The 21,664-nt window shown below is 40.4% G+C and overlaps 2 protein-coding genes across 9 annotated transcripts in view; both read left to right on the top strand.

The window, feature by feature from the left end:
- LOC146572351 (tripartite motif-containing protein 2) overlaps nt 1-3,427 on the top strand; it is a 29,142-nt gene extending 25,715 nt beyond the window's left edge. For all 6 annotated transcript variants that reach the window (XM_085276398.1, XM_085276402.1, XM_085276396.1 and 3 more), the window contains exons 11-12: nt 249-389; nt 1,971-3,427. In XM_085276398.1, coding sequence (XP_085132524.1) covers nt 249-389; nt 1,971-2,123 — 294 coding nt within the window. In that variant the 3' untranslated portion in view covers nt 2,124-3,427. The remainder of the gene's footprint in view (nt 1-248; nt 390-1,970) is intronic.
- Nucleotides 3,428-3,827: 400 nt separating this feature from the next.
- Nucleotides 3,828-21,335, top strand: mnd1 (meiotic nuclear divisions 1 homolog (S. cerevisiae)). 3 transcript variants are annotated; one of them, XM_085276394.1, is made up of 8 exons: nt 3,828-3,965; nt 4,115-4,168; nt 4,646-4,711; nt 5,202-5,259; nt 9,512-9,660; nt 12,643-12,717; nt 12,813-12,927; nt 13,528-13,932. In XM_085276394.1, exons 2-8 carry the CDS (start codon nt 4,166-4,168, stop codon nt 13,716-13,718), a joined length of 657 nt encoding a protein of 218 aa, XP_085132520.1. In that variant the 5' UTR covers nt 3,828-3,965; nt 4,115-4,165; the 3' UTR covers nt 13,719-13,932. The 3 variants fall into 3 exon arrangements, with proteins under 3 accessions (XP_085132520.1, XP_085132521.1, XP_085132519.1); XM_085276395.1 differs by lacking the exons at nt 3,828-3,965; nt 13,528-13,932 and adding exons at nt 18,718-18,762; nt 20,354-21,335 and having other exon boundaries at nt 4,015-4,168; XM_085276393.1 differs by lacking the exon at nt 3,828-3,965 and having other exon boundaries at nt 4,015-4,168.
- Nucleotides 21,336-21,664: the final 329 nt, after the last annotated feature.

Below are 21,664 nucleotides of genomic sequence, written 5' to 3'. Positions count from 1 at the left end.
CAGACAGTCTGTGCAAAGAGGAAACCATCGGCTAAGAATACGGTCTCAAATCCATCAGCATCTGCTTCTTATTTATTTAAATGTATCTCACTGCATTTATCAGACTGTAAACCAGGCCTGATGCACACAACAGTGAGTCCTGGTCTGGATATCAGTGTTCTGTTATGTGAATATGTGCTGGTTGCATTTTTTTTTTTTTTAAAGAAGTGTTCTCTCTCTGCTGTTGCTTCTCTGAAACCATACTGCAGGTGTTCAACACAGAAGGAGAATTCTTGCTGAAATTTGGCTCCAATGGTGAAGGCAATGGCCAGTTCAACGCCCCCACAGGAGTGGCGGTGGACGTCAATGGAAACATCATAGTAGCCGACTGGGGCAACAGCAGGATACAGGTACGCAGAATGAATCATTTCTACTCCTCGAAGAATCGGTTAATACAAACTTCTGTTTCTTTTTTTATTAAGTGGCATCAAACATTACAATCTTGCCTCATAATGGCTTATGAAATGTTACCAAAACACCATTAATAGTATATTTATACACTGATCAGGTATAACATTATGAGCACTGACGGGTGAAGTGAATAACGCTGATTATGTCTTCATCATGGCAACTGTTAGTGGGATATATTGTTAGCGGGAGGAAGTGTTCTGAAAGTTAATCTGTTAGAAGGAAAATGGGCTAGTGTAAGGATTTAAGTGAGTTTGATAAGGAGACAAATTTTGATGACTAGACGACTGGGTTTCCAAAACCGCAGCTCTTGTGGGGTGTTCCCCGTCTGCAGTGGCCGGTATCCTTTAAAAGTGGTCCAAGGAGGGAACAGTGGTGAACCAGCGACAGGCTCATAGGCGGCCAAGGCTCACTGATGCATGTGAGGAGCGAAGGCTGGCCTGTGAGGTCCGATCCAACAGACGAACTACTGAAGTTCTGAAAAAGTTCACCCTGGTTCTGACAGAAAGGTGTCAGAAAACACTGTGCATCAGTTTGTGTATGAGGCTGCATAACTGCAGATCAGTCAGGCTGCCCATGCTGACCCCCAACACCAACACTGGGCTGGACCCCAAAGCAATGATCTGGTCTGAATTGGGTTTTCTTTTACATCATATGGATGGCCGGTGTCCGTATCACTTACCTGAGGAACAACTGGCACCAGGATGCACTGTGGGAAGAATTCGAGCTGGCTGAGGCATTGTGATGCTCTGGACAATGTTCTGCCGGGAAACCTTGTGTCCTGACATCCATGTGGATGTTACTTTGACACGTACAACCTAACTAAGCATTGTTGCAGACCACGTAAACCTTTTCATGGAAACTGCATTCACAGACCGATGTGGTCTCTTTTAGCAAAGCAAAAATGGTTTAGGGAGGGTTTGAGGTGCACATCGAAGAGTTCAAAGGTGTTCACTTGACCTCCAAATTGCCCAGATCTCAATCGAGCATCTGCGGGATGTGCAAAGAAGTCCAATGTATTGATGTCTCACCTCACGACTTACAGGATCTGTTGCTCATATCGTGGTGCCAGAATCTACAGCACACCTTCAGGGGTGTAATGGAGTCTATGGCTCGGCAGGTCAGACTTGTTTTGGCAGTATAAGGGGGACCGACACAATATTAGGCATAATGTTAGGCCTGATCACTGCACGCTGGTGTCTAAAATACATGTTTTTGAACCTCCTGAGACCCTGCGTCCTCAGATGGAGATCTTCCATTTAGCTTTTCTGCACCTTGTATTTCACAGACCTCTTGCATCACATCTATCCCATACAAAAGCTTGAGTCTCAGAAGGGTTAAAACAATAGAAGGCAACAATTGTTGCTTCCTAAAAACTATTTTGGTCACTACATCATCCATATTCATGAAATCATTATTTTTTTTCTTTCAACTTTATAACTAGGTGTGTTGTATTTTCCACAAAAAGAATGAACGAAACACTGATTTCCAGCGGTGATGATTTTGCTCTCTCTCTCTCTCAGGTGTTTGATGGCAGCGGTTCATTTCTCTCTTACATCAACACATCAGTGGACCCCCTCTACGGCCCGCAGGGACTGGCGCTCACTTCAGACGGACACGTCGTGGTCGCCGATTCTGGCAACCACTGCTTCAAAGTCTACCGCTACCTGCAGTAGCCACTCGACACAAAGCCTGTACAGTGTACATATGTACAAACACGCAGTAGTACGGAGCAACTGGAAGTTTTTTGCACTCTCCCCCCCCCCCCCCCCCCCCCCTCACCTGTTCACTCTTGAATCTTGCTGTCATTGTGCCATCTGTTTGACCTTTCTCCCTCCCCAAACTAACACGAGAGACTTTATTAGTGGTGCGAGGGAAGCGAGATGACCTCTGACCTACACGAATGGCTGCTGCTGATTAGTGCTCACTTGAGACCTCGTTCACCTTCCATCTTAATGTGGAGTATTTGAAAAGGCTTTAATGCGGTCCACATGGTAGAGCTTTGAACTGCCACATGGCAGAAACTGAAAATAAATAAATAAATACTTTTGCACTTGTTCCTCAAATCACTGGCTGTATTAAGTAAAGTCATAATTAAAGTAAAAGGTACCTTAGTCACCTGAGAAATAATGAAATTCCATCTATAGCAGCAGTGACTACAGCTTCCTGCTAAATGCTCTCAAGGGTTTTTACATTTTGCCTCTTCACTATAAAAGTGTTCCACCCTCTGTAGGTATAGCAGGGTATTTAAGAGCATGATTAAGATGTTTTTGTGCATGCGGTTTTTACTTAAACACCTTAAACTGTGCGTATGAAATAGTTTCCAGCTAAACACCTTCTAACAGAGAAGCTGTTTCACTTCTATTTGAATGTGAAAGCTCTTCAGTGAGCTGTGTCATCACTTTGAATTAAAAAAAAAAAAAAACCCAGTATGCTGACAAGTGCGACTGTATGAATTAAGGGTACCAAACATAAGCCACCTGATATGCTTCTGCTGTGTATGATGCCTCTTAACATTTCTGCTGTGATCGTGTGCAGACCCCTCGAGTTGCAGAATTTGAATGAAAAGCTAAATACTTGGAATGAACTCGGCAGGATGCATCCTATTAAGTTTAGATTGAAAGGTTTCTTCATCACGCTGAAAGTAGAGGTGCAGAACTGCGATCACCGTCACTCCTCCATGTGCTCTCATAACTTCAGATAAATCTATAGAGTGATTAACAGATTGTGTTTTAGCAACACATAATTTGTCTACCTTCACAATCAGCAATAGAAAGTTTGGCAGTCGAGGTGTACGTTAAGTGATAATGCACTGTGTTCCTATTAGAAAGCCTTGTTTGTCTTCAAGCACACAACTGTCATTATTTGTTATCCAGAATCGGGTCATCGATTTTCTACACGATCTTGTAAATTGTTTGTTTTCCATTGTCCTGTTTATATTTGTAATGCCAAATGGAATTAAAGTGCCCATAGAAATGAATGATAGTGCTTTTGTGTGTAATACATGTGCTGCAATAAGCTGAATTTAGATAGATATGATAAATAAAGAATGACACTAATAATTTCAAAAATATTTGCACATCACTTTAATCTTATGGCCCCAAACAGGTTTTTAGTCTTTGGCTGCAGATAAAGCCTTTAAGTCTACTCAACAAACGCCCCTTTCAGAGGAACCGCCCAAGGAAAGCCAGGGTGTGGATATTTCTGACCATAGAAGGTTTTTGTTGCTCAGGGCTGTCTGCTTTGGCCTTTTATTTCATCAGACGACAGGGGGGCGCTATAAAGCCATAAGCGGAAGTCAAAAAACAGTGCTCCTCCCCAATGCTGCCTTCATAAGCATTCGTTATCCGGATACTGTTAGTTTTTTATTGGTAAAACAGAATTGAGAGAGTTAGGGGAGTGTAAAAGTAGTGCTTCAATTTAACAGTAAATATTTTGAATGCATTCAGAATTTTGGAATTATTTAATCTCTATCAAACAGACAGTAACTCTAAACACAAAAAACATCTGGTGACTTGGTGAGTTTTGAAGTTCCGTAAACGCAACATTGCTACGTCACAGCCTTCCGCGGGAAATTCGCTACTGCTGCGTCCCCGCTCTGCTTATACGTCGCCTAATCTTTCTTCTTTACATTAAAAAGTTTACAACAGCCCTGTGTTACCCTCAGGTGGCAAAACGTTAATCTCAGTGGTCGTTGTTGGTGAGCTCTACATCGAAAATGGTAAGCAGAAGCGCACCTTAACCTGCTATACCTCCTGTAAAGACCACCGGCGTTTACGTAGTTGTTTGCTAACATTTGTAAGCTAGCTTATAGCTTAGATAAATAGACAGTTACTTTATTGATCCCACAAGGGAAATGATTGTGCTACAGCAGCATGTTAAAGAGTAAAAGCTTATACCCTATCGCTAACGATACTTTCACAAAGCAGCGTTTAGTATTTCACATCATACATTTGGTAAACGGCTACAAACTTTACATTACCTGTCATTGGACCAGTCATACCCCTGCTAGCTGTCTATTTCATTTAGTTACTTCACAGTGAACCACTGAATATATAAGCAACTTGTTTAGATGAAAGATTTCAAGAGGTCATTCTTCTAATCTCTATTACCTTTGGCTCCTTGTTACTCGTAAATAATAAGTGTTAGTAACTCAGTGCCTCAGATATAGATTAATAACATTAACCCCCTGTTACAGTCAAAGAAGAAAGGACTAAGTCTGGAGGAGAAGAGAACTCGCATGATGGAGATTTTCTTTGACTCTGTGAGTTTTACCATCGCAGGTGACCCAGCCTCCATATCCCCACTGCTCTGCCCTACTGTGTGTCCTATTATTCATACTGGTCATTGCTGTTATGTGATTATTTTCAACCATTATACATGCGTGATGTAATACATCCCTGACTAAACATACTCCCCACCCACAGGCAGCAGATGACGTGTTTGATTCAGTGTTTAAATTCATGCACTGTAATATAGAGTTAGAAACTTGGATTTCAACATTTAAATCGGCAATGAAAAAGTGCAGAAAATAAGATACTTAAGCAGTCCTTAACATGGATAAACCACAAACTAAAATATCCAGAAAATCAATTTATTTTCTGTTTATGCAAATGTTATTTATGTTACCATCCAGAAGCAGTTCTTTGAGATGTAATAGTTTTTAAATAATTTCTTTCTCTGTGATATTATAGTTTTTATTTTGTTTGTTTGTTTTTTAAATCCTGGAACATGTTTTTGTGCTCTCTTCCCAGAAAGATGTGTTTCAGCTGAAAGACATTGAGAAGATTGCCCCAAAGTCAAAAGGCATAGGTGAGTAAAGAACAACAGTTCCAATCGGAAGGTCAGTGGTTCGATCCCTGACTCCACTAGTCTGGATGTCAAAGTGTTAGCTGATTGGAGTGTGAGTGAAAAATTTGAAGCTTCTGTGTGTCAATATTAGTCAAAGTGCTCAGGCTTAGAAAAAAAACTGTGTGTGTGACTGGGTGAAGTCCTCTGTTATAGTAGTTCAGTTTAAAGGTTGGTTCAGACTTCACTCTATTTTTAGAAGACACTTATTTTTTCTAGACCAGACTTTCTTCTGATTTTGTTTGTATATATATATCCACTTACCAGAATAGCCTCATATTTCATCCAGCCAGATGGCTCATGAGGTGATCTTGCTGCTGTGATGTTGGTTTGTAATAAACTCAGAGGAAAAGGAAACAGCTGGAAGCAACAAACAAATCTTCAGTTACTGTTTTATCAAAATGTAGGTTCTTGTCATTTCTGATGAGTCTTGTTAAGGAAATATTTGACTATCCAGCTGTACTATAAAGTACAGATATCTATCTATCTATCTATCTGTACTTTATAGTATATATATATATATATATATATATATATATATATATATATATATAAGCTATACTATCCGCTTCTTCTGGGCTATATTCTCAGCAGCATAAGGAGAATCCTGTGCTAACAGCTGTCTAAATGACTCGGCTAAAGTTAGTAGCATGCTTGTTGTTTTTGTCTTTGCACTAGGATGATGTCGGTGTAAATGTGCAGTCATATTCGTTGTGTTCCCACTAGTGCTTTCAGGTTAATCTCGTTGAAATGACCTTAACGCCACAACACAGCAAATCTCCGTTAACGAGCTACCGCCGATCGCCCCGTGCATGGGGCTAGACGGCCAACACGTTAACGAGCTAACTGCGCTAACACACTAGTTCCCACCCATGTAATTGAGCATTGCGTGGCACATCCAACATACTGTTTTACTTTAGTCCATGACTCGCTTACCTTCAGGGTCATACGTCACATGAAAACCAAAATAATTCCAAACGCCAGATCTGAATGAGGGTGGGGGAGGTTCATGTTACAAGGAGAGCTTAACTTCTGTCTCGCTAGCTTGCCCTGCGCTCTTCCTTCTGACGATGCTGTCTGTGTTGAGCGCTCAGTGAATCTGCGTTCGACTACTCCGCCTAGGCTGCACTGTCGACCCTAGGCGGAGTAGTCGAACGCAGATTCACTGAGCGCTCCACACAGACAGCATCGTCAGAAGGAAAGTTGATAAAATAAATTACAAATTTTGTATTGTTCGATACATATGCGTACCGAACCGAAAGCACTGTATCGAACGGTTCAATATCGATACGAATATCGTTGCACCCCTAATATATAGATATAGATATATGTATATATGTATATGTATATATATGTATTAGGGCTGCCACGATTTGTCGACTAGTCACGATTATGTCGACTATCAAAATCGTCGACGACTGATTTAATAGTCGACGCGTCGTTTGAAGCTTTGTAAGATCACAAAAGACGCAGGAATAAGTAGCAGGATTTAAGAGTGTAATAACGGACTGAAACAGAAGATGGCAGCACTGCATGTACAAGGATGCCAGCTGCCGTTAAACCCCGAAGAAGAAGAAGAAGAAGGAGCAGCTGTGTCCCAGAAATCATAGCGCGGCCCAGCTTAGTTTCCAACAATGGCGGCAGCTAGTTAGTTTTAATGTTACTCTTATTATTCTTTCTGGGTCAGAAAATAAACGTTTAACGTATTTTCAGGCGAGAATGTAGCTGTGTAAACCTCAAATATCGGCTCAGTTTATCAGGACACCACATATTTTCAAAAGCGCTCCGACGTTTTCGGAGACGTCTGTTACCCACCAGCTCGATAGCTAGCCGGGGGCTAGGTCACTAGCGCCGTGAGAACACCGGACTCCCGGCAAATTGTTTTCTAACCCACCACCGTCTTTCGCTACTCAGGTTAAATATATATGAGTCACTTAGATAACTTAAAATGTTATTGTTTGGCTTTTTTTTTTTTGTATTTTATTTGTTCCTGAGTAAATCGGTTTGTCTGAGATTAAAGTTATAGTTTTTACACATCTGAATAAACGTCAAGCAGACAGCTGATTATCAGAAGTGTGAGATGTCCTGTTATATTTTAGATAGCAAGGAGTTTATTAAACTTCACCGAAACAATCTGCAAATTTGTGGCAGCCTCTCTCTCTCTCTCTCTCTCTCTCTCTCTCTCTCTCTCTCTCTCTCTCTGGATAGATATAGATAGATATATAGATATATGAACGATCTGTGTGCACCTTCTTCAACTAAAGCAGCAGTCTGTGTGTTGAATGTAGACAAAGCCTGACTTTTGCCAATTTGTATCATATTTATTTCCCCATGAAGGTCTCACTTTGAGACTTCTTCTTAATGCGTGTGTGGTTAGTTTAGGCAGAGTGAGATGGGTCGAAAGCGGGTGTCTCACACCAAAGTGTTAGTTAGTGGGCTCTTCTTCTTCTTCATTGTCGTCGTCTTCTTCTTCTTTTTTTTTTTTTTTTTTTAAAGTGAGCTGAGCAACTCACAATGATGCACAAGAGGCATGCACAAACAGATCTTGTGCCTGTCTCTGCATTAATGTTACTTCATAATCATTATGCTTAAAAATTTCCTTTTTAATAAAGTGTATTGATTGGGATGGATCAGGTGACCCAGAATCCTCCCTTAGTTACGCTGCAGTAGGTTTAGGCTCTCCATGATGCAATTTGTGTTTCTTCTTCACTGATCTTTTTTTCCTTCATTGCGTTTACACACCACTCTGCATGTAGTCAGTAGTTATTATTATTATCTGTCTCTTTTCCACAGTGTGTCTTTTGTCCTGTTTCTTCCTGTCGAAAGGGAGTTTTTCCTTCCCACTGTCGCCAAATGCTTCCTCTTGTGTTTTCTCTGTATTATTGTAGAGTCTTTACCTTACCTTGAGGTGACCGTTGTTGTGATTTAGTGCTATATATATATAAAATTGAATTAAATTGAGTCTTGTAAGTGACCCGTAAATGTTATTAGTGCAAGACTGATATCTGAAATTATAGAAAACTGACCAGTGTGTTGGTCCAGGCATGATTAATGGAAAGGAGAATTAGAGTATGACAGAAAAATGACAAATAGATGGAGATAATTAAATACCATAAGGACAAACAGCATCAGCGTGCACTGCACATTTATGAATTCTTAAAAACATTGTGGTGACATGCTTACAGAATTGCCATGGCAACCAGGACGGGGCTATTGCCATCTTTAGTGTGTGTAAGCAGAACCAAACCTATCAGTAGCAGAAATCATTTAGTTCAGAGGCTTTTGGAAGCTTTTGGTTCTGCAGCCCGACTTTCTGATGGTTGAGGCAAAATTTCTAATAATACCAAATTAGATTTTTAGGTGCTAAATCGTCTTGAAGAATGAAATTCTTGAGCGTGTTTGACTGAACAAAGGAGAGATTCTGTTTTGAAATGGACACAACATTAATCTAAAGAAACTGGATCTCGTTGCCATGATTAAAAGCACATGTTTCTGACCCCTGTTATTGCGTGATGGGGGGAAGGGGCAATAAGAGATTTACATTGTGGGGGACGCTTTCCTGTAGAAGGGTTGGAAATGTGACAAAAGGGGCTAGTTGAATGGGGGGGGAAGAGCGGTAATAACATACATAGGAGTCAGAATAAGATGAAGCTGCTTGAATCTTATAGATGAAAAAAAGAGAAACGAGCACTTATGGACTTTGGTTAATTCATCCAGAGTGTTCCCTGTTTTCCATCCAATTCTTTCTGCTGCTGGGTCCACATCCTCTCAGCAGATAAGCTCTTTCAGTTAAACAGTGGAGCAAAGCGTGTAGGAGGAGCACATTTCACCGCTGACACTGTTCAAGATGTAGCTTGTGCTCTGTTACATCCTCTCATGCAGCGTTCACTCAGATCTGTATGAAACAGCCAGATAGGCTGCAGATGTGTGGGTTTGAGTTTTGTAATTTGAGCAGCATACATTTCCAGCAGTAAAAAGTGAGACCTTATGATGACTTGGCTTCTAAGTCCTCTGCAGAGTGCACTGTCAATCCCAGCATCAGATGCGTTTTATATTTACAGATATAAAGGCTACAGACTGCCTAGCTTGTACCGGCCATAACTCAGTTTTAAATCAGGAGAAAGCATCGTACCCAAATGGCATCAACTCCACGGGCGTGCAGTTGAGCGCTGGAGAAATAAACACCATGTTAATGTTTGTGCTCTGCTGATTTCAGCTCCCATGACTGTGAAGGACGTGCTGCAGAGCCTTGTCGATGATAACATGGTGGACTGTGAGAGAGTAGGTACATCCAACTATTACTGGGCCTTTCCCAGTAAAGCCTTACACGCTCGCAACCACAAACTGGAGGAGCTGCAAAAACAGGTGAGCTCAGTCCCTTCTAGTCTGATTTCCAATTAAAGGTTGCAGCAAGCATAAGCGCCACAGCAAAAAATGAGAAGGGGTGATTTTGGTTTCACAGGATGATACTTGGGTACTTCTCCCTCGCAGTTTACAGTAATAAGGTCAACAGTGCCTGGAAGACACTTCTGCTAATAGAGGGTCAAAAAAGAAATGGGAAGAAAATGCAAATGAGCTGCTGATTAAACAGGAAGCTTGTCAGAGTTTGTTTTATATCTTAGTTGTAGGTCATTCCATTGCAAATCAGCTACGTTTTTAGAACTTTTTCTGCTCGACTGTCTCTGGCTTGAATACAAATCTTATGGTCCAAATATATTTGCACATATATAATGATTGTAGCTTTATGTCTTATACATTTCAAGATATAGGTGTCTTGTTTTTGTTTGTTTTTTTAATGGTCCATTGACCCACTTTCAGGCAATTTTCTTTGCACATTGAAATCTGAGGCAATTTGTGGACACGAATATCTCAAAACCAATTAAAGTCTGAAATTTTAACTCAGATATTTTTTGATGTACAGTGGGGCAAAAAAGTATTTAGTCAGCCACCGATTGTGCAAGTTCCCCCACCTAAAATGATGACAGAGGTCAGTAATTTGCACCAGAGGTACACTTCAACTGTGAGAGACAGAATGTGAAAAAAAAAATCCATGAATCCACATGGTAGGATTTGTAAAGAATTTATTCGTAAATCAGGGTGGAAAATAAGTATTTGGTCAATAACAAAAATACGACTCAATACTTTGCAACATAACCTTTGTTGGCAATAACAGAGGTCAAACGTTTATTATAGGTCTTTACCAGGTTTGCACACACAGTAGCTGGTATTTTGGCCCATTCCTCCATGCAGATCTTCTCGAGAGCAGTGATGTTTTGGGGCTGTCGCCGAGCAACACGGACTTTCAACTCCCGCCACAGATTTTCTATGGGGTTGAGGTCTGGAGACTGGCTAGGCCACTCCAGGACTTTCAAATGCTTCTTACGGAGCCATTCCTTTGTTGCCCGGGCGGTGTGTTTTGGATCATTGTCATGTTGGAAGACAAAATCTCACGATACATGGCCCCATTCATTCTGTCCTTAACACGGATCAGTCGTCCTGTCCCCTTGGCAGAAAAACAGCCCCATAGCATGATGTTTCCACCCCCATGCTTCACAGTAGGTATGGTGTTCTTGGGATGCAACTCAGTATTCTTCTTCCTCCAAACACGACGAGTTGAGTTTATACCAAAAAGTTCTACTTTGGTTTCATCTGACCACATGACATTCTCCCAATCCTCTGCTGTATCATCCATGTGCTCTCTGGCAAACTTCAGACGGGCCTGGACATGCACTGGCTTCAGCAGCGGAACACGTCTGGCACTGCGGGATTTGATTCCCTGCCGTTGTAGTGTGTTACTGATGGTGACCTTTGTTACTTTGGTCCCAGCTCTCTGCAGGTCATTCGCCAGGTCCCCCCGTGTGGTTCTGGGATCTTTGCTCACCGTTCTCATGATCATTTTGACCCCACGGGATGAGATCTTGCGTGGAGCCCCAGATCGAGGGAGATTATCAGTGGTCTTGTATGTCTTCCATTTTCTGATGATTGCTCCCACAGTTGATTTTTTTCACACCAAGCTGCTTGCCTATTGTAGATTCACTCTTCCCAGTCTGGTGCAGGTCTACAATACTTTTCCTGGTGTCCTTCGAAAGCTCTTTGGTCTTGGCCATGGCGGAGTTTGGAGTCTGACTGTTTGAGGCTGTGGACAGGTGTCTTTTATACAGATGATGAGTTCAAACAGGTGCCATTCATACAGGTAACGAGTGGGGGACAGAAAAGCTTCTTCCAGAAGACGTTACAGGTCTGTGAGAGCCAGAGATTTTCCTTGTTTGAGGTGACCAAATACTTATTTTCCACCCTAATTTACGAATAAATTCTTTACAAATCCTACCATGTGGATTCATGGATTTTTTTTTTCACATTCTGTCTCTCACAGTTGAAGTGTACCTCTGGTGCAAACTACTGACCTCTGTCATCATTTTAAGTGGGGGAACTTGCACAATCGGTGGCTGACTAAATACTTTTTTGCCCCACTGTATCTGTCCCATATCACCAATCCTGGTTCATTTAGATGGTAAGAAATAGCAATAAAAATGCCTTTTAATAGTTAGTATCACTATTATGTATGTTTTCTTTTGTCAACTATGTCATTTAAAAAAAATCCACATTTAAAAATGATCCCCAGTTGTAGCTAATAATAAAAATCATGGTATTCATTTATGTGAGATTTGTGTTCACCACCGTGTCGTCCTCATTGATGACCCACTTCCCTCGACTGTTTCACGGCTGACAGATGGTGTGAGGGTGGCGGCTCCTCAGAGAACATTAGCCACCAGATTTCTGGGACAGATCTTAAGCAGCAAGCGCTCACTAAATAATGACGATGTTTGGTTGTACCGCATGTGGTGACAATATAGCGCTGTTTATGCGATATCACAGCATTTGGTCACTGAGATCATCAGACAGATTTTGCAGCAATGCTTGATTTTTTGAGTGGAAGGACGAGAGTAAAGTGTCCACTGTGTGGAAAAGGATGAGGTGCAATTAAAAGTTAGAATAAAAGCCAGCTCCCTTTTGCAGCCACATTAATTATATCATATGATTGAACTGTTAAGTTAACAGCACTGTAATTGGCTAAGAGTTTAGTACGGGTAAGCATTTGTGTACCATTAAGATTTTGTGATTGTATTTATTGTATTAATCACTTACAAGGGCTCCAGTGTTGAGTTGTTTCAGCATATTATTGGGCGGTCTCAGTAAATATTGCAGCACTTATCAGTAGAAACATCAATGTTGTTAACAGCAGAAGTGGCTTTACTGTTTATTTATATCACAATTCAGGAAAATCTCAGTTATCTGCTGATTAGTACTGTAAGAAAAGCTTTAACGTGATGCTGTTGTACTTTAAAGATTTCTGAAGCAAAGCAGCGGAAAGCATCCCTAGAGAAAGCGGTCGAAAAAGCGAAAGTGGGGCGCCAGGATACAGTAAGTATACAAAGGTCAAACTTAAACCAGTGAAATAAAATGAATATCATCCCTTTAATGCACTGAGCATGTGAAATCGCTGTTTGTCTTTGCAGAAGGAAAGAAGCTCTCTGCTGAAGGAGCTGCAGGCTCTGAGAGAGGAGCGCACACAGCTGCAGGCCGAGCTGGAGAAGTACAGAGAGTGTGACCCCGAGGTCGTCGAGGAGATGAGTGAGTACAGCTGCAGACCTACTGGTTTCTCAAAAAAGGTCACTTTTAAATTATTGCATCAATCGTATCACCTACAGTTACTCATGGGAGGCATGGAGCCCCGTGTGAAGCTTTAAATATCCAAAGTGAATCTGACCTATGCTGGCGAAGTCATATTTGATGTTAGAGTCATAATAGGCTGCTGCTGTACTTTGTTCTGTATTTGTCTTTAAATATTTTATCACAAGCTTTATAGCTGTTGGATTGTTTTACATCATAAAAGAAGTTGGATTTTTCTAATCTGTGGGATTACAAACTGTTACATCACTAGATGTTAAGTTAACACAGGAATATAAAGTGTAAAGCATGTTTCGACCAAGTCCAGCACATGTGTGGTTATTAAATTAATGTTTATTTAACAAGATTCAATCAGATGCTGCTTCCTAGCATCACAGGGCTTATGAATGCAGATGGCACTGTTTTGCATCCAGCGAGGATCTCTTATTAAAAGGAGTTGGGTATCATCCAAGACGCATATGCATCCGAGCAGCTTCTGTAGCGTTCAGCCTAATGTGGATAAATGGTTTCACACCAGATAATAAACTCAAAATTGTGCCGTAGGAGCCGTATTGTTTCAGCGAAGCCTCCCACGCGGTGTCAGGCATCGTGGAGATACAAAGAAGACTCCGGTGCAGTTGGCAGATATAAAAAATGTTCATCTGTTCAGCACAGAGACAGCTACATTAATGGAAACGGTGGCAGAAAGCACCTCTGGTCATCAGTGCTGCACTGCAGTTGGCATTTGTCAATAGCATCAAGTCAATGTTATAAGTGGGATTTCCCAGCCTTGAAATGTCCTCCTAACCCATCTACTGATAGCCCTAAATAAGGTGCATTCAAATGCATTTAACAGATGTTGGGAAAATTTCTAAGAAAAGATTAAATAGTGACCTGGGAAATGTGCCAATCAGCCATAACATTAAAACCTCCCAGGCGAAATGAGTGCAGTTGATCATCTCATTGCAGTGGAACTTTTGTAGGTGTGCTTGTGTACACTTGCAACAATTTAAAAAAAATAAAATATAAACAGTTGTACTCTCCATGTCTTTGTTGCCAACATTACTGTAGTTGCTGGCTCCATTTAGTTTTTTTAGTTTTTTATTTTGTTGGTCTCTGTAGACTAAAACTGGAAATACTTGCTGCTCCTCAGACTGGCAATTAGCTTAAATCTTTATTTCTGTGTTTCACTAACCTCACTGGTATCAGGTTTGTAGAGCTAAAGGGAAGTATTTCCTTTTGACAATGAAGACAGGTCAAAGCAGGTCCTTTGTGCTCGTCAGGTGGTGCTTAACTGCATTCATGATTAATGTAGAAGGAAAAACACCCGCATTATTACTAACCAACTTTCTATTGTTTGCAAAGGACGTTCTTCAGCAGCTACCACGGTTGGGTTCAGCTAATCTTACTGTGCCAAGTAGCTTAAACAAGGTTGTTGGGTGTGTACCTGCTACGCGAGACACCAGTGAGTGTACTGCTGAGAGCAAACATGTCAAGCTGCAGGGTCAAACATTCTCACGGTTCAAATTAAGAGACTCAGGAAGTGAAAAATGGTCACAAGTGGCCACTCACCTTGCTTTCAGGATATACGTTCTTAGATATGAACCTCAGACTGGTTAAGTTGTTGCAGTTAGGTAAGTTTGAAAAGTGTAACTCTTCTTGCGGACGCAGAAGTCTGAAAGTTTTTATTGCAGCCAAATGAACCTTATTACCTCCGAGCTGTCAGCTCACAGGGCTGGTATTAAAAAGCTTTTAAAATATGAAGGCCTTGGAGTCCTTTGCTGGCTGTTGCACACCCCTTACATAAGGGAACCACAAACAGACACAGCTATTGATAGTATTGCAAAAATCTGACAGTGCTTTGTTTTCATGCTACAGCTGACCTGCAATATGGGAGGTGTGTTCCTTTATCTGCTCATGTGACTGGTGGTGGTGTCAGACAAATATCTGGGCTGTTTACCTGCACCTCCCAGATTACCAGTTTTTTTTTTTTTTTTCCACTCCACTGTGACAACACTGTGGTGTACTGATGGCCACATGACCGTGCACATTACTTATGACCAGTCTACCTGAAATGAGATGGAGAGGCATCATTGCTGCCATTGCACGTAACCTAAAATGTCGAATTTGCAGCCGTTTTACAGTGGAGCCAAACTATGGTCAATGTTGAAGCAAAATTTGTGTGTTTGAAAAGTAACAATTCTTTGTTTTGCTTATAATTGAGAATTTTTATTGAGTTATTTTTAAAAACATCAAGACACGGCAGGTCAAAGGTGCTGATACAGACTGAGGTATATGAGGCAATTTGTACTTTATTATTGGGTAATATTCATTTGCCAGATGTCAGTACATGCTGTCCGCTTCATATCAAGCTATGTTTTCATTTTGTCTTTGGATATGAACTCACCGTTACTGTCCCATTGCTCTATGATAATCTCAGTGTTATGGTTAAGCCTTCCCAACATATTCTGACAGGCAACAGTGTTGCATCATTTGTTCAGTCCACATTTTCAGTGTCTGAGTTTGAGGTGTTTTCCAAAACTTACAAATTGTTTTAAACTAGGCAGCTTTTAAAAATCTTGTCCTTGTTTTATTTAAAGGACAAAAACACCTCCTTGTTTGATTTTACTCAGATCAGCAGCACTGCAGTCGGTGCTTGAAAATGGTTGTACAGTACTTTCACATCTCAAAACCAGCAAAATTGAACTTCATGAGTTCTCGGACTCTCTTCAAAGCACAGGGAGTCTGGAGTTGTTTGTAAAGAGGCAACACAACCACGTTGTGGGTTTGCTCGCCTTCACATGCTGGTTTAGAAACCTTATTTTGGGTAGTGTATGAAATGGACCATGGTGTCACCCCTGGTATGTTGCGTTACAATGCCCAAATGATTTCAACTGAAGCTGAGTCAAATTTTCAAATCTGAGCAGAAAGACAAAGTTAATCAGGATAAAACAAGCAGTTTAAATGTTGCTGAGAAAGTCACTTTGTTCATAAATGACTAGGATTGTGTTTACAACACAGGTTTTAGCACATAGTTCCTCCTTAAATGATATTTTACCTGCTTCGGGAGCAATAAATATTATTTATATTTTAATATGTAAAACAAGAGTTATACCATCAGTGGTGCATTTGAAGGAGGATGGAGTAAGGCCAGTTATCTGAACTCTTTGTAGATGGATCATTATGAGTGCATCTCACACAGATCACAGTGATGTTGACACAAAACAGTTCAGCAGGCGGACTGAGAGCAAACTAGCTCGCCATTACAGTTAAATTATTTTTTTCTACTTTTACTGTTGCCACATGTCTACAGATCCTATTTTGTCTTTTACTGCCAGGTTTGCCACACAGAGAGCTTTGTTAACAGATAACCATCAGCAAAGCTCGAGAGCAGTATCCAGCTGTATGATATTATGTAATGTCTGCTGCTCAAGAGGTATCAGACTGAACTTGCAGAATGAGCTCAGACTTGTTCCTGCATGTGTGATAGCTATGCACATGTAGGCTCATTAGATGTCTTCAAGGGCGTTGCCCATGCTGTTATTGACAGGATTATTATTCACCTGTGAACCATTATTTGCCTTTTTTCTTTCTTTCTTTCTTTTTTTTGATTTGTAGTAAAGGAGTTGTAGGAATAAGGAAAATTAGTTGACTTGCAAAGTTAGAAATTATAAAGGAAGTCGGGCGATGTACAAGAATGCTGAAGTACCAGAAGTAAGTTTGCCCCATTAACTTCAGCACGACTTACCTAAACACAACATGCCTTTCCACATATTTACCAAGCTAGCAGCCAAGTGACAGAAACACTAACAAACACTAGGTACTAACAATAAATGCAACTTGGCTAAAAACAAAGCTTTCGTGCCTTCTTGTCTCTGCATGTTAAACAATGGTTGCCACACCCATAGATACCAATAAGTTTTGAATGAAACCATTAAATAGCCCAACAGAAACCATTCCAGTGTAATTGAGCCCAGACTGTATTTAAATAGGCCAATATTAATGATTAATGTCAGCCTAACAGATATTTAGGGTATCGGTGTGCTAGCAGCTCCAGCTCCATCGTTTATAATCTGCACCACATGCAGCAGAGGACGCACCACAGCTAACCAGACGTGGGGGTGGATTTAATCGGTGTGTTCATTTTGTTCAGTTTGCAAGTAACCTGCTTTGCAAACCACAAGACAGAGTAAAGGCAAAGAAATCAGCATTTTTATATATATAACCACAGTAACAGGAAGTCAGACAAGTACAGATTTATTAGTGGGCTTATAGGTGATTAAAAATCAGATTTTTATTTCTTTTTAACAAAGAAGATTTTGGGGGGATCATCTTTTCTGTTAAACATTTTATGTATTATTTGGCATTAGGGTCCCATCTTAATATCCAGACAAGGGTGATAAAAAATTCTATTACTTTACCTTGTTTATCTACAGTTAACTTTTTTCTGTTGATTAGTGAGCAGGGGTCCTGCCAGATAAAGAAAAATAAGTTAAGTATTTAAGAAAATAAAAAGTGGTGCGTCTGTGAACCATGTCAGTCGATGCGTGAAACGTTTCTACCTTGCACCCAGCAGCTGTGTTTCGTTTAGCTACACACTTTTAACCATAAAGTGAAATCAGGTTCTCCAACTTTGAGTCAGCGATTGTTGAATTAATTCACTTTCTTCTCAGATTTGTTTCTGGAGAAATTCAATTTTATTTTTACGCAATATCAGTTAAGTGTTGAAATGGTCCTCACGAGCAGTGTTTGTTCTGGTGATCCAAACAGATATTTTACTGGTACTGAACCTTTTCAAGCTTCCAGAAGGAAGAGAAACTCAGATCGGAGAGAAACTATCCAGAGCTGTTGGACTGAGATAATTTGTGCTGGATTCAAGCCTGTTGTAGAACAGTTCACACTCATACAGCAGCCAGATTAATGTCTGTGAAAAAGGTTATCATTATTTTTTGTACTACTTGAATATGCTGTGATTATTCCAGGGGAGTGGAAACTTGATGTCATCTGTGTTTTTATGCTTAATGTAAACTTCTCTCTGAGTGCTGTCCAGTGGGAACATATTGTTCAGCTCCGTTCTACTTTTTTACAGTATAAAGCGCTCTTTCAAGCGCCGCTGTAGCTGTAGGGGATGAGTAGGTTAGTGTCCACTTTAATTTAATAGGATACCGCCACTTAGTCATACAGCACAGCTGTGGCCACGCAACCATCACATCCCTGACCACCACTTCCTCCTCAGAGGGGATGGTTTGTTGCCAGCCTTCATTTGTGCTTGTGTTGCAAGCTTATTTTCCTCTTCTTCTTTTTTTCTTTTTTTTTTTTTTCCAGCGTTTTTCCCAGTTTTATATAATCTACTAGACTTCTAACGTGACGTTTTCACATTAAGCATTTTGTATTTGCAGTGTGTGAGCCTTGCTTGCAAACACCAAACGTCATGAGAAACAAATCATAGGAAATAGCATTCAAAACATGTTACAAAGGTTATTAAATGTACTGAGCGCAAACAACACACCTCAGCAGCAGCTGCAGCAACAGTGCAAACATGACACTTTTAATGACATGCTGAAGCAAAACTTGGAGTGATGTTATTGTAATGACTTCGTTGGGTGTTCAGTAGATGCCTTGAAAAAAACGTTTAAATGCTTTCCAGCTGCAAACCTGTGTGCTTTTGCACCGGGGCTCGCTTATCTTGTATCTCTATATAAGTGGTTACTGACTAGTTGGATGCACATACTAATCCAAAATTTTATTTTGCAGAAAAATCAAATGTTATAGCAAAAGAAGCTGTTTCCAGATGGACAGGTGAGTCTGCTAATTTCTTTTCTTTCTTCTTTTTAAATATATATAGACATGTAATGGTCTGGATTTAAGCTGCAGGAACATAAAATGCCCAATGTCTGGTTGTAGCGCTTGTTTATAAAGTGAGAGTTGTTTTATTTTGTAGTCACTATTTGTGGATTTTGGACTACTGACTGTTGATTGACCTTGGTTTCCTGTTTGAAATTTCTGGTTAGTCCAAAAAAAAAAAAAGCAGCTGGATGACAGCAGTCGGACTTTATCTCTGATTGCTGTTTAATGCACGTGAAAGCGCATTAAAGTGAAATCTGTGAAGGCGCTCTCTAGTCCAGCTGTCACTCTAAGTAGTCCGCGCTTATGCTCTGTGTGTACGTTTGTTGACTTGAGTGGTAACCTTGGACACAGCTGACCTTTAGGGATCATGGTAGCCATCGATGCCTGTGGTCTTTTGACTCTTTAGATCAACATTGCCTGCTGCAGGTCAACAGAGTGGTGTTGTCAGTTTTGGTTGGAGAGCTTTTGCTTTGCTTTCATGGAAGGAAGCTCAGTTAAAAAAAAAAAAGTGAGTCATTTCTGCCTCATTCACGATTAGTACTTCTCTTTTCTGAGCTGGACAGTATGAAACAAACATGCATAAGTGTTTCCTCGTAGCGCAGCTGTTGAATTTGCACAGTAACGTCTTTTACTACGAGCTATAAAGTTCTCATGTTATGCCGTTAGAGCGAATGTTACTATTTTACCAGGTCTGGTCAGGGTTTGTGGCTAAACACTCAAATCAACACAACAAAGCCAAATTTTGAAGGTTTCATGGAAAAAGCAGCTGCAACTTTGCGCACCTTGTTTGTTTTTAAAACACTGCTGCTGTATGTTGGCCTGCTCATGGATTGTCTGCGACTTCCCACACAAGCCTCGACACATTTAATCGCTTGTCATATCAAAACTGGAGAACAGTAAAAACTAATCCTCCAGAAGTGAAGTGAAAGGCATCGCTAAAAGTGCAAGCCAACGTTCATTGGCTTAAGCTCCTGATCAGTTGTTAGTCTGCAGGAAGTTGTTCTGCTTTTGAAACTGGAGACTTCAGAGCTTCAGCTGCTAAAAGGTTTTCCTGAAATAGACATTTTGTTTTTAGTCAAACTGTTATTTTTATTGCTATTATTTAAGAATAGGACGCAGGTATATATAAAATGTTTTCTTTTTTTAAACTATTTTCACATGAGGCTGTTAGGGTGAATTCACCACCATAAAACATCAAGATGTATTTAATTTGAGGTAGTTAAATGGATTATTATATATTATATTATATATGGATTACACACATACATCATTAAAGAATTTGAAATTGTTAATGCTGGATGTGAAATGTCAAATGACTGTTAATGGCAGTTTGTGTTTCCTAAATTTACATGATATTCACAAAACTGGGAAAACAGATAATCTAAATCTGACGCACTAACCAGTCATAGTAACCCGGCTTTCTCCTTGCTTCTGAATGAGCAGTCCAGATTCCTTTTGCTGTAAATGTACAGTATATATTTGTAAATTGAGATTTCATTTATATTTCATGTGTTTAATGTTTCTTTTTTACTCTTGTTCTCAGACAATGTTTTCGCCATAAAGTCGTGGACAAAGAAGAAGTTTGCCTTTGATAACAGCCGCATTGATAAAGCCTTTGGTATCCCGGAGGATTTCGACTACATGGACTGACTGCCAGCATGTCATGGACGCAGCGATGGAGTAATGTGTTTCGGCCTCTGACACCTACCTACCTGGTCTCTGCATTTCTAATTCCTGTGCTGTGGGTTTCAGTGAAAATAAAAGCACCAGACGCTCTACTCGCGCCCTCGGGTGGATTTTGAATAAGGACAGATGTCAGTGACTTTGCGGTGGCAGATGGACTTCATCAGTGGATATGTTACTTTGGTGCAACCAGAGAAGAGTCTGAAACGCCATTAGTGGCTGTGAGGGCTGACAGGGTCCTGTGATGAGCACAAGCTAGCAGCCAAAGTTTTGGGACACCTGTTTGCATGAAAACCGAGAGCTCCAAGTAGATGATGGAAAGGAATCAACACTTACTGCATTTGTGTTGCCAGTGGTCGCGTTTGTATGGTTTAAACAGATGGTTTGGAATCAAATGCTTGTGCACTTTTTCTTAGATATGTTCCTTTTCTCTCTCCCTCCCTGGAGTATTACAGGGCATGCTTTCCTAGTTGTATTATAACTACAAAGGTCAGTGTCAAGTTATCTTTGATGTTTTTGTTTCTTTTATAATCGTCACTGGAATTTTAGGGTTTTTTTGTTTTGTTTTTTTGTTTTGTTTTTTCAGGACTCGCTTTCCGGATGATCAAAAAAGATCATTGCTGTCACAACATGTCTAGAATGACTATTGACCTTCTTTTTTTGCTCCTTTTTTCTGTCAAACCAGATGCAAAATAGGCAGTTGTGTATCTTGTTTACTCTGTGACCTAGTTGAGAAGGCCAATGTGTCTGGGTTCTTTGATTTAAATTTCAAATGAGCTCTGTGCTCATTTTGCTTTGCTCATCAGTTTCATTTTTATTCCAGTAAATGAATGACATGCAAATGTAATATCTGATCTTTCGCCTCTTCTAAGGTTTTTTTTTTCTGCATTAATCAATGTGAGACAGATGTTAGTTACTAATTTAAAGGACACTGTTTTACTACTGTAAGTTTAGTTGGTGGCATGATGAAGACTCATCTAATCCAGTCTCTGGATGTCCATGAACTGTTGACTACAGCAAGGCTGGAACAAAATAAATAGTCGAAATGCCTAGCAGCAGTTTGTTTGAGGGAGCTGACACACCCACACAAGAATAACCTGGATGTATTCATGTGTGTACCTGCCCAACCTGTACTGTGATTCACGGGCCTGTTGGCTGTCAAAACTCTGAG

This window comes from Mchenga conophoros, linkage group LG6 (assembly GCF_057382185.1).
Source record: "Mchenga conophoros isolate Kocher_MC1m ecotype Shallow Benthic linkage group LG6, M_conophoros_male_GT1.1, whole genome shotgun sequence".
Taxonomy (NCBI): Eukaryota; Metazoa; Chordata; class Actinopteri; order Cichliformes; family Cichlidae; genus Mchenga; species Mchenga conophoros.
This window is presented reverse-complemented; position numbering and strand designations above follow the sequence as displayed.

Coding starts and splice junctions, on each gene's coding strand:
- mnd1 (XM_085276394.1), top strand. Junction 9,661..12,642: donor TGGAGGAGCTGCAAAAACAG/GTGAGCTCAGTC, acceptor TGTACTTTAAAG/ATTTCTGAAGCAAAGCAGCG. Junction 12,718..12,812: donor AAGTGGGGCGCCAGGATACA/GTAAGTATACAA, acceptor TTGTCTTTGCAG/AAGGAAAGAAGCTCTCTGCT.